Genomic DNA, 12,606 nt, shown 5'->3' with positions numbered 1-12,606 from the left:
TTACTGAAATTGCAAGAAGTAAACAAGTAAAATAAACATATCAGTATAGGGTATTGTAACAATGAACTTTATACATAATATATAAATTGGTGATCATATACACAATAACGAGACTTTATTTACTGACGCGACATTGTACATGTTCATTTATCTGTAAGTGGCCCATGTGTCTCGTAAAAATTTCCATAAAATTTTTGGCAAGACGTTCTCTTCGATTTTTTTTTTATTTTAAAACCTTAAGTAAATCTATTTATAGATGTGACAGGTGCGTGAGTCAGGTTTGTTTGTAAACATTACACACCGCGGCCAGACTGGCAGTTTCTCCATGTACGTGTAACATATCATGGCTATAAAAAGGTCCCATTCATTTTAACTAGTGCTATATATATGTATATCCGTTTTTAAATACTGACTCATAAATTTTCTTCCCCTTCATCGGTATATATATAAATGTTTAGGTTTAATAATTAAGTTTAAACGTATAGTTGTAATAAGGAGAGAAAATACACCTCTAGTATATAGTGTTGAGACGAAGGGATTTTTCGCTCTTCGTTTTGTTCTTGTTTTTTTTCTCTCGATGAATAGTATTTGGAAGTTTTTTAACATTTCTGGTAAATAACGGATATATTGTGCGTATAATGCAGAAAGCATCCAAATGTTCCCATAGGACATGCGAACACTGTAAAAACCAAGCAAATCCTCCGAACTATTCCGAAGATGAATACGATTTTTTGGCGAAAGGTTTGTATAGTAGACATTTTTTTTTTTAGTGAACGATTTGTAAGGTTGTCTTTAATATAACTTTGTTCTTTTCTTTAACGGGGTTGTAAGAGATATTAAGGAAGAGATTGCAAGGGTCCATGAAAAAAATCCGCTCTATGAATTTTTCTCATTTTTACATATAATTTGCCTTACGTTAATGGTATCATAATATGAAAATGTCAACCAAGGTCATCAGGGTTATAAGAAAGATATGGTTGCCATGGTAACCACCGTTTTTCAATATTTTGATATTTATGTAGTGGAATTTTAAGAATGCCATACAGGTATCAAAATTGAATCAAATTAAATAATTTTCACCAGATATTAAATAATATGCATTATATTCATTGAAAATAAAAATTGCATCGGAAACTATTGATAGATGTAGTAATGCCACAGTTGCTTTGGGGAGTAGTCATTGTAAATTTGCAGTAATATTTTCACCCCAAGAGCAGTTTTCAACGTCTTGAAAAAAAATTGCCCAATGAATTTTCCTAAAATTAATGTATTTTGTAACAATTATTATAAGTGACTTATGGTTAAAATATGAAGTGGGGTCATCACATTCTTTTTTAAGCTACATGCATTTCAATACCCCCCCCCCCCCTTCCTAAAATATTAAAAGATTTCATAAATTTTAATCTGATGGTTTGTTGCTGAACGTTTAATATGCATAATCTGTTAAAAAAAAACTATAGAAAATACGTATAGATTAATAAAAAAATTTTTCTGAAAATCTTGTGGTGGTTGCTCATTTTATACGTAGAGCAGAATGATAAAAGTATCATGTACCACCTGATACGATCAGAAAGTACACAAAAAGCAATATGCATTTTTTTTTTTTAAATTTTCCCATCTCTAAAATATTCATTCCGTTATAATATCAATATAGATATATACATTCTAAACCAGTGCACAGTGGTCCAAGGGCCAAATTCTTCATGCTCTGAACACTCATCGAGTTCTCTGCACTGTGACTTGGAATCGGAAAGGAGGGGGGGGGGTCACTTGAATACATTGAATGAATAGGTTATTTCAGAGAACTTGTACCTGCAATATATACCGTCTATAAAAAAAATCCTAGCTATTATCTTATTTGACAAATTTTAGTGATTTGCTATTTAATATTTACATTTGCAAATATTTTTCCTTCAGATTCATTGCAAGTTAGAAAACAATTCATTTTCTCATGAACTAGGTATCTCCATTGTGACGTCATAATGCCACACTTGACGTCAAAACTATAATGCAAACTGTTTTGTTTCAAAAATAATCGCGTTGAATGACATTTATAAATTTGCGCTAGCTCACGCGGTTCATAAAATATGCTGAGGTGAAGCGTCTTTGTTAATGTCCTCCTGAATTTTAAAAAAATTAAATTCATTTTTCAAATATATTCCCGTGAGCATGATGAGTTGAAATGTTTTTTTTTTTAATGTAACGTTATGTGCTCAAAATAATTTTCTCTCTCTGGTATACCTGGTACCTCCGTAGTACCTCGATTGTCAGAAATAACTTCTCTTAGTTTCGTCCGTTATTCTTACACGCGTATTTTTTGCTAGATTTGTGAAGAAACTTTTCTTTTCTGTCATCAGAAGTGTGTTAAGTTTCAATTTTTTACCAAATGTGACGCATAAAACATTTTACCACAACAAATGCTTCCGCAATATCTGTGCCGACGATTCATTGTTTACATGGTCGACGTAAGAGTTGAAAATGCTAGAGAAGATCTTACTGAGGGAAACAATTTCCTCTGCGATATTTTTAAAAATACGTTCATGTCAAGCATGCGACCTCAAACTGGTCTATACACGTACATATGAAAATCGCTAACGTTTATCTGTTCATCCATGTAGGCTATATTCATTATTATCACTTAGAAAATCACGCTGTGTGAAGCTTCTAGGAAATGAATATCTATTCATAGATGTAGATCCTATAGTAAAGAAACCGATCTCAAATAAAATTCTAATATTTTAAATAAAACTAGAGGACATAAAGAGCCAGACATGAATTAAATTTATTCATGAAATAGATTTCAGTGTTCAGAACTACGGCAAAAGGTAGACGTGTCGAAAGAAAAAAAAAACCTACAGGGATAAAAAAAAAAAAAAATCTGCATCGACGCTCACCAGCACTCTGCAAAATCACATCTTTATCTTATTCTTTCTCTGTTTTAAAAATATTGCCACAAAGACCTTTTGTCATGGGCGTAATCATAATCACGCTCCTTATTCAGCTGTTATTCCGGAAATGGTTACCGTTAATCTTCTTTTTTTTAAACATCACATGAGTCGATCACGTGACGCCTTGCAATCGCTTCCTTAAGCAAATATATTTTTACTCTGAATACCATTTTCCGTTTCAATTGTTTTTCAGGAATCTCTGACCCTCTATAAACTAATTAATTACATATAATTAAGTACTTAAGCGCATTTTGCCTCCTTTAGTACATAATGATTTCCTGTCAACATTTATTATTGTTTTTTATCAATATTTTGTCACACAATCTTAGTTTTTACATGCGTATACTCAAGTTACACAATAATGATATATTTAAATGGTACCCTGGGATGAGTAAAAATATTTCCAATTAATGTGATGTAATTGAAGTACAAAAAAAGTGCAAACTTGTTTTTTTTTTTCAAAAATGATCGTCGAATGCCAAAAATTAATATGTGGCAAGTCATCAGAAAAATATTGTAAAATATAAGATATGAATTTAATTTTTGAGAATTCATGAAGTACATGAACTACAACGTATTTATCATGAAGCACTTACGCGCTTCATGAAATATGCCGGCGTGAAGCGTCGTAGTAGTTCATGTCCTCATGAATTCTCAAAAATTAATTTCTTCTCTTAAATGGTTCCTTTAAATAATAAATATCAGAATCACCGAGTTTATATGGAGTATACAGTAAAAATTGAGATATCTCCCAAACCATGACAAAGATGTTGCCAAGGACAACCCTTAACCACATTTGAATTATTTCATTTCGGTCATTACATTAAGATAATTTTATTTAAAAGTGGGGTTCATATTGAAACTTTCTTCTCATATACTAGTAAACTTGGTGACGATTCCACTTAATTTTGTTACAGTTGTTCTGATTTGTGATGAAGCCTTATAATTTTGTTACAGTTGTTCTCATTGGTGATGATTCCTCTTAATTTTGTTACAGTTGTTCTGATTGGTGACAGTGGTGTTGGAAAAAGTAATCTTTTGTCAAGATTCACCAGAAATGAGTTCAGTTTAGAGAGCAAAAGTACGATTGGAGTGGAGTTTGCCACCAGGTGTGAATCTTCAGTAAATGGGAGAGGAGGGGGTAGAAAATCAAAATTTATAAGAAAATTTTTTCGAGGAAATGAAATAAAACGAAATTAAAATAAAAACATGTTTATGCATTTCCTGTAAGAGATTATGAACTTTTGTCAAATTAACATTTAAAAAAAAGAATCCTCATTTATAAGATATCAAGAAAGTAATGTTTTATGTCTCAAGTCAGCATATAATTTGATCATAACCCCCTGGATGTTTTAGGAGTGTCCATATTGATGGTCAAACACTGAAAGCACAGATCTGGGACACGGCGGGACAAGACAGATACAGAGCCATCACAAATGCGTAAGTACAAAAAATGCGCAAGTACACAGAAAACAAATGCTAAGTAAACAGAAAACAAATAAGTAGATTTCCAAATCCTGTACAGACCCATAGAACGCGATGGGGGTGGGTTGGGGGCAGTGCTAGATGCCTGTTGCTCTTTTTGTTGCTGTAATGTTGAGCAAGGGCAACGTCCAGAATTTATTGCAATTAAGGAGGTTGTCCCCCACCCCCACACTTTTGAAACCGTTGCTACGGGCCTGCTGTATCTCTACATGAAATAAAAAAAATATATATTAATGTTGTATTAATTGCAGATACTACAGAAAAGCAGTTGGCGTAATCATGGTTTATGACATCACAAAACGATTGACTTTTGACAATTTGGAAAAATGGCTGAAGGAAGTGCGCGATTTTACTGATGATGACGTCATTTTAATGTTAGTGGGAAATAAAACGGATCTACGTCATTTACGTGCCGTGTCGTCACATGAGGCTCAGCAGTATGCAGGTAAATTTAAGATAAAAGAAAATATAGAAAAGAAGGAATGAAAAAGCGTTTATAAGTATTTCTAGGGTGTCTTTACACTAAGCAGAAATATGAGTAATAAATTAACACAGGGTGAGTTATTGTCCCATCTCTATCATTTTTCTTTATAAAGATATTTATAATAAGTTTTTTTAAAGCAGTAGTTCTTTATTATAACCTCTTATTGTATATAAATACAGCCCATCTGTGTCATAACCTCTTATTGTATATAAATACAGTCCATCTTTATTATAACCTCTTATTGTATATAAATACAGTCCATCTTTATTATAACCTCTTATTGTATATAAATACAGTCCATCTGTGTCATAACCTCTTATTGTATATAAATACAGTCCATCTTTATTATAACCTCTTATTGTATATAAATACAGTCCATCTTTATTATAACCTCTTATTGTATATAAATACAGTCCATCTTTATTATAACCTCTTATTGTATATAAATACAGTCCATCTTTATTATAACCTCTTATTGTATAAAATACAGTCCATCTTTATTATAACCTCTTATTGTATATAAATACAGTCCATCTGTGTCATAACCTCTTATTGTATATAAATACAGTCCATCTTTATTATAACCTCTTATTGTATATAAATACAGTCCATCTGTGTCATAACCTCTTATTGTATATAAATACAGTCCATCTTTATTATAACCTCTTATTGTATATAAATACAGTCCATCTTTATTATAACCTCTTATTGTATATAAATACAGTCCATCTTTATTATAACCTCTTATTGTATATAAATACAGTCCATCTTTATTATAACCTCTTATTGTATATAAATACAGTCCATCTTTATTATAACCTCTTATTGTATATAAATACAGTCCATCTGTGTCATAACCTCTTATTGTATATAAATACAGTCCATCTTTATTATAACCTCTTATTGTATATAAATACAGTCCATCTTTATTATAACCTCTTATTGTATATAAATACAGTCCATCTTTATTATAACCTCTTATTGTATATAAATACAGTCCATCTATATTATAACCTCTTATTGTATATAAATACAGTCCATTGTGTCATTTCAGAGAAGAATAGAATGTCATTTATCGAGACCTCGGCTTTGGACAGTTCGCACGTGGAAACCGCATTCCAGACAATTTTGTCAGGTGAATATAACATTTATATACCTCCTTGAATAAACGTACATATAGCATTCAGGATTCCAACAGATGACTGTCTTCTAATCTCTGGAATACATGTACCAATCTGCCAGTAGTATTAAAGATTAATTCTCCATTCCCCGATTCTCTTACAAAGAAATATTTAAAGTCGCCTAGAGACTTCACAAATATCTCTGAATTTATCAAATAAAGTGTCTACATATCATTTTTGTCAGAAAATATATCTCAGTAATGTAGTAATTTTTGTGATCAAATAGGGATAAATAAATTTATATTTGTGAACAGAAAATGGTGGTTGTTACATTTAGTTTTAAAACTGTCATGAAATTTAAGTTATATATTTAATTTTTATAAATCTACTTTCCAGAGTTCTATCTCCTCGTTCAGGGGTACATCCTCATCATTTGTTTGTAGTCCTTTGTTATTTAACATTCTTTGTGCCGTGGGCCTATTTTGGGCCTATTTTCAAAAACTACGTTAAGTGCCATGGGCCTATTTTGGGCCTACTGTTAACTCATTACGTCACAAGTAAAACTGATTATGACGTTCCGTCATCATTCTGAGTTTCGCGCCATTTTAGCCTCTTGATGCAGAAAACAATCAATTATTTTAATATAATATTACTGAAAATTGTGAGAATGAACAGGAATTTTAAACAGGCATTTCATTTGTCTGAATCTTTGGAAAATGTAAACAATGCATTCTAATTTAAAATTAAGGAATTTTATCAACATCTCCAATCCTTGTCTGAACGATATAAGTAATCAAATTAAGTTCCAGTGGGAGAAAAAATATTATTTATTTATCTTAAACATGGGAATAATTTTTCATCAGTTACAAGAATATAATGTTTTGATCGTGGTAAATATGAAATACTAGTATTGCAAAATCATTGTAATTTATGTAAATATTTTTTTTTCATAATCTAAAATCGGCATTATATACCATACAGTTTAACAATATACATGTAACATGTAAGCCTTGTAGAGCTTTTTAATCGACTATATAACGTTTTATCCTTGGGAGCATCACAAGTTTATACAGAGAAATGCAGTTTACAACAGATTACTTAATCTGGAGGGAAAGCAAAAAAAAAAAAAAAAAAAAAAAAAAATCGCGACTGTGTAAAGTGTATGGTAGTTTAATAAATATAATTTGTGGAGGAAAAAACTCCTTATTATCCCGGGATGGTATATCGGCGAAAAGGGAGGGCAAAATATCTTCGAATCGGAGCAAGACCCCCCCCCCCCCCCGCAAATACCCCTAAGCCCTAAGATCTTGATTTCCTCCCAATGTAACTTAACCAAGTATAGTAATACATTATTTACTTTATTTTCTAACAGCTACAGCTGTAGGCGAGGCATTTAAGGTCAACTACTACCGGTACTTACATATAGATGCACATTGTAAGATACACGTGTGTTGACGGAATATTTACCTGGTAGTTTTACCAAATGAAATGTTTCTTAATTCTTTAAAGTCCTTGAGGGTGTTTTTATATATCTAGCACCAAATACAAAGCACAGACTCCTGTTTCAGTTATATCTTTTAACCCATAACAGAACAATAACATTATTACACTATGGTTTAAATAATTATTACAGAAAGAAGTACCTGTGATACAAGTAATACATATTGTAAATTTGTAGAAAAATGTAGTAAAATTACAAAAAGAACAAGTTTTTTTAATTAAATCTAAGTCTCTTCACTTGATTGAATAAAAAAAAAAATCCACAGAATGCATCCAAGTTCCCGATCAAGGGTGGTACCAGACACTGAAGAAAAACTTAAAAGTAACGTACGTCTTCGTCGGTGTATTCCAGGTTATAATATATGAGAACAAGATTACAACAAGTTAAAATGATGCAAAGCATCAAATCGGCCGCAAAAATATATTTAGTATTCTGAAGTATATTCACGAGAAAGAGTCCAAAGAAAAAAATTACAAATAGAAAAGTATATGGTGCATTAAAAATATATATATATATAACCATAACAATCATATAATTTTAAACAATACAAAAGGTTTCAGGGAAAGGGGTGTGTGTGCATGTGGTAATATGTAAGGTCTACGTTCAAAAAATATGTATAAGGTGTACGAATAGATAGAATTTTCATGTCTTAGAAAACCTTTACTGGTAACCCCCCCCCCCCCCCCAAATTATAAGTAGTTATTAATGTATCACTGCGTTTCAATTACATTGCATTTGTATATTTTTAACTTCACTATATGCAGTATACTTGATCCACGGCAGGCGCGGATCCAGGAATTGAGGGGGGGGGGGGCAAAAAGTAGGCGGGGATCTGGGGCGAAGCCCCCGGAAGCTCTTGTATTCTTCAGAGATTTTGTAGGGTAAAAATGAGGTCTACCGAGTAGACATTTTTATATTTTCTTCTCATATTTTTTCCATTAAAAAAAAACAGAATTACGGTTTTTTAATATTTGATTAACAGTCTTACGCACAGTTTACAGATATTCCACGGTTTTTCTTTTTTCTTTTTTTAAATGGAAAATGTCAAAGAATGGAAAAATATACTCCAAGTAATTAAACTAAAAGTGAATATTAGTAACTACAACCAAATGTTTAGATGGCGAAAAGTTCCCAGGAAATTAGAAATGTTGAATCAGTATAAGTTTGACCTTCACACACATTAACGTTATGGCATCGTGTGTGTTAGACATTTTTCTGAAAAATAATCAGATTGCCATCATGGACGGCTATTGAAAAAAAAAATACGGAAAAGAGAAGTTTACAAAATGAGCTTAATAATGCGTATTCCTGATTCAAACAGAACATTACATGTGCTCACAGTGACGATCGGATAGTAATGATGCTCGGAACCTGTCTAGAAAAGCTTTAAAACATGAGCTATCGTAACTTATTGCTCATTCACTCACAGGTGGATTTTTAGATCGACTAATTCATTTTTTTTTTTCATTTTCTCGATGAAACTATGATTTATGTTTTGACAATCCGCTGCACGGTTCCTTGATGTTGCATATTTTTTATATTTTAAAGAATTTAACCCCATACCTAATAATTCATGTGAATTAGGTATGGGGTTATATTTTTTTAAATAAGAAAAATATGTAACATAAAGTACTAGATCTTCTAAAAAATATTTGAGCATAAATTATGTGTGTTCTATAATTGTAATCTTTTTCCGAAGGGGCTAGTCTTTTTAGAATTTGTTCTCTGTTGTCTCTATTTTAACGCGAATAAGTATTTATACCTTTATCTACATTGTTTGTGACGTCATAGTTACGTTACGTCATAGTTTCAACGTAATAGAAAACTGTCACGGCACAGTACGTAATTTGAACTGGAAATCTGTACGGCAGCAAAAGGGTTAAGAAATAAGGTATCATTTTTAAACATCTATCGGGATATAAATACGGGTTGGTCAAGAGATCAAATTCCATAAAGCCCGAAGGGCTTTATGGTAAATTTGATCTCGTACCAACCCGTATTTATATCCCGATAGATGTTTTAAAATGATACCTTATTACTTATATTTACATTTGTGACTTATTTATATTTTATACTTGCCTGATTATAATCTTTAAGGCGTTAAATGTTTTATTTTTCAAACTTAACGGTACGTGTTTGATCCATTGATTGCGCGTCGACCCTTTATGACGTCACTGAGAAATTACGTCGAACGTTTATGACGTGAGGAACCCGTGTTTATACGGATATAATTTAATTCTGGTTGTAACGCTGTATTTGATTGGACAAAAAATTTACTTTATATCGTATAAAATGGGCTGCCTATGTCACAATGACTTGCTTCAAAAAAGTATCGATCCGCCTGACGTTATATTCAAATTTTGTACAAATTGAAGTCATTTTTTAAGGACAGTCGTCTTTTTTTCTTACACCAAATGAATGAAAATTAAATTATAAGGAATGAATTTAATAGCTACCCATTTTATACGGTATAAACTGGGTTGGAACAGTTTACGCTTTTTTATAACCGCTTCGCGGTTTATAAAGCGTAATCTGCCCAAACCCAGTTTATACCGTATAAAATGGGTAGCTAATAAATTCATTCCTTAAATAGATACGCATTGCTTTTAATAGTGTTATACAAAAGAAAACATTTGCAAATGTAAATATATATATATTTATATCTTTACAAAGAATTTGAATGTAAAATAAAAGTTCTATATATTTAAGTCTTTAATATTTGTAGTTCATTGCAGCATTTCTAAGTCATGTTTATTAATCTATTCCTTAATCAAAAAGACATAACTATAACCATAAGATACCATTATTTACTATTTTCAGAGATTTACTCCATGGTGTCACAAAAAGGACTAAAAGACGACTTACGGGGTTTCACCCTTACCAACGAGCTACAGTCGTATGACGTCACAGGGACTGAAAACGAGAAGGACGGGAAGAGAAAGTGTTGTGTTATCATGTGACACACAGCATGTTATAATGTGACACACAGCCATTAAAATAACCACCGTTTGTTTTCATTTTATGTGCTATCTTGGCTGCATTCAAGATCATAGACGCTACGTAGGGGACACAAATTGCATATACAACATGGCGATCGTTATAGTTACCTCTTAGCATTAAATATTGTTATATTTTTCTCCATATGCATATTTATAAACTGATTTCCTCTATACTCCTAAATTAATAATGACAGATCATATCTGATGTAAAAATTTAGTGGCAAGTTTAGCAGTTCGTCCAAGAGAGGCTGATATTCTAGCAAATAAGCTAGGCCGCTACCATCTTTAAAAAGTAGCCATTTCATATGTCCATTTTTAAAATACATTCTTTTTGTACTAGTCATATTAACTCATTATGTCATGCTTCAATGAATTTAATAACATTTTACATAGATATGATGTACATAATATATAAGATGTATAATTATCACTCTTTTGTAAGAGGTAGACTGCATGTGCTTATCTTTTACGTGCAAGCTTAAAAAGTCCGATAATTAGTTCTAAATGAAGGAATTTCCAGAGTGAATTTCTGATAGAGCTTTATAAATCAGATAAACTTTCTTGTTACAATATTGCTGTATAAATGTTTATTGAGACTTAATTTATGTTGCTTACAAGTAAATGTATGATATTCTATAGTGAAAATAAAAAAATGATGAATTCCTGTTTTAAATCAATGTATTAAACAAGTATATTGCTCACAGAATTATAGATTTTGTTAATATCATTCTCTTCGAACTGTATTTGGGAAACATTTTAATTTTGCGCTTTGTTTTAATTGTTTTTGTTGCAAAACATGTATACCGGTGTGTGTTTTTTTATATGAAGAATAAATAGAGCTAAATCTATAAAATGTGTGTAATATACATAGTATTCTGCCTCCGTATCAACAGATATATTTTTTTGAATCTCTTCAAATAGTTTTCATGAGTAACATAGCGATTTAATTATCATTATCTTACTAATACCCAGAGAGTTCTGAAAGTGTACAATACGTATTGAAAATGGTTATTGGTAAAGGACTAGATAAACTAAAACTCCTTTTTGCCCCTTGGTATCCCCTAACCTGGAATTTTCATATGCTGCAAGACATATGTAGTAATTATGTAAACCGCACTGTGCTCCTGTTATGCATTAACTTTGTTATTGATATAATGTGCATTTCTTTCCAAATTTTGATACAGTTAAAAAAATGATTAGACCATCTTTAAAAGTAAGTTTGCTTGCCCTCTCCCGACTAAGTATAAAATATTGGGGAGATAGGTAGGGGCAATTTTTTTTTAATTTAAGAAAAAGCTGCAGATGTGAAGTTATTATAGTTATTAATGAATGAATAATTGTTTCCTGGAGGTCAAAAAAGTTTTTAGTCGGGCCATTTTTAGCCAGTTGGTCGGGAGAGGCAAACAAGCATTTTTTAAAGGTCTTATTTTTGCTATTAAGGAAGAAGAGTTGTCGCACTTTGCCGGCAGACCATATTTAATAAATAAATATTTTCAACACGATGCTTTCCATGCGAATTATCTCTTTATTTAGTAAACCTCATTTTCCTGTAAAATAAAAAAAAATTGTATTTTGTTAATATACATCAGATGCATCAGAAGTCATTTTGCATGTATAGATCTTCTTGCTAATAAGAAAAAGCGGAAGTCTTTTTCAATCTTTAATTAATCCAATTTATGCAACCAGTTTTTGTAAATGAAGCTATTTGTGTGATTCAGTTTTTGAATGCGGTAGCGCTAAATCAAACCTTTATTGATAGATGTTACATTCAGTTTTACATTAAAATGTTTTAAAAAGAGGAATAGCGAAGAAAAAGAAAATCAGAACTTGCTCCCTTCCGTTCGTTGGTACCTTGCAGAACTGCACAGCATCAAGAAAGAAAAGAAAGAAACGGACTATATTTCTTTAGTGTCCGAATAAGTAAGGAAGTAAAATAGTTCCTTTTTTACATTGCATTCAAGAAGAACAATATTTCGATTTTTTTAATTCATTTTTACACTAATATTAATTATTAAATTTTGTGTGACATATTATATTGATAATTATCTGTACTTATAAAGATAATATG

General features: G+C 31.4%; 1 protein-coding gene across 1 annotated transcript; it reads left to right on the top strand.

The window, feature by feature from the left end:
* The first annotated feature begins 522 nt into the window (after nt 1-522).
* Nucleotides 523-11,281, top strand: LOC133198886 (ras-related protein Rab-11A-like). The gene is made up of 6 exons (XM_061334823.1): nt 523-741; nt 3,946-4,057; nt 4,305-4,388; nt 4,685-4,878; nt 5,972-6,052; nt 10,360-11,281. Exons 1-6 carry the CDS (start codon nt 639-641, stop codon nt 10,497-10,499), a joined length of 714 nt encoding a protein of 237 aa, XP_061190807.1. The 5' UTR covers nt 523-638; the 3' UTR covers nt 10,500-11,281.
* Nucleotides 11,282-12,606: the final 1,325 nt, after the last annotated feature.

The sequence above is a fragment of the Saccostrea echinata genome, unplaced genomic scaffold (genome assembly GCF_033153115.1).
Source record: "Saccostrea echinata isolate AGI-Se365-2 ecotype Australia unplaced genomic scaffold, CSIRO_AGI_Sech_v1 ptg000033l, whole genome shotgun sequence".
Classification (NCBI taxonomy): domain Eukaryota; kingdom Metazoa; phylum Mollusca; class Bivalvia; order Ostreida; family Ostreidae; genus Saccostrea; species Saccostrea echinata.
This window is presented reverse-complemented; position numbering and strand designations above follow the sequence as displayed.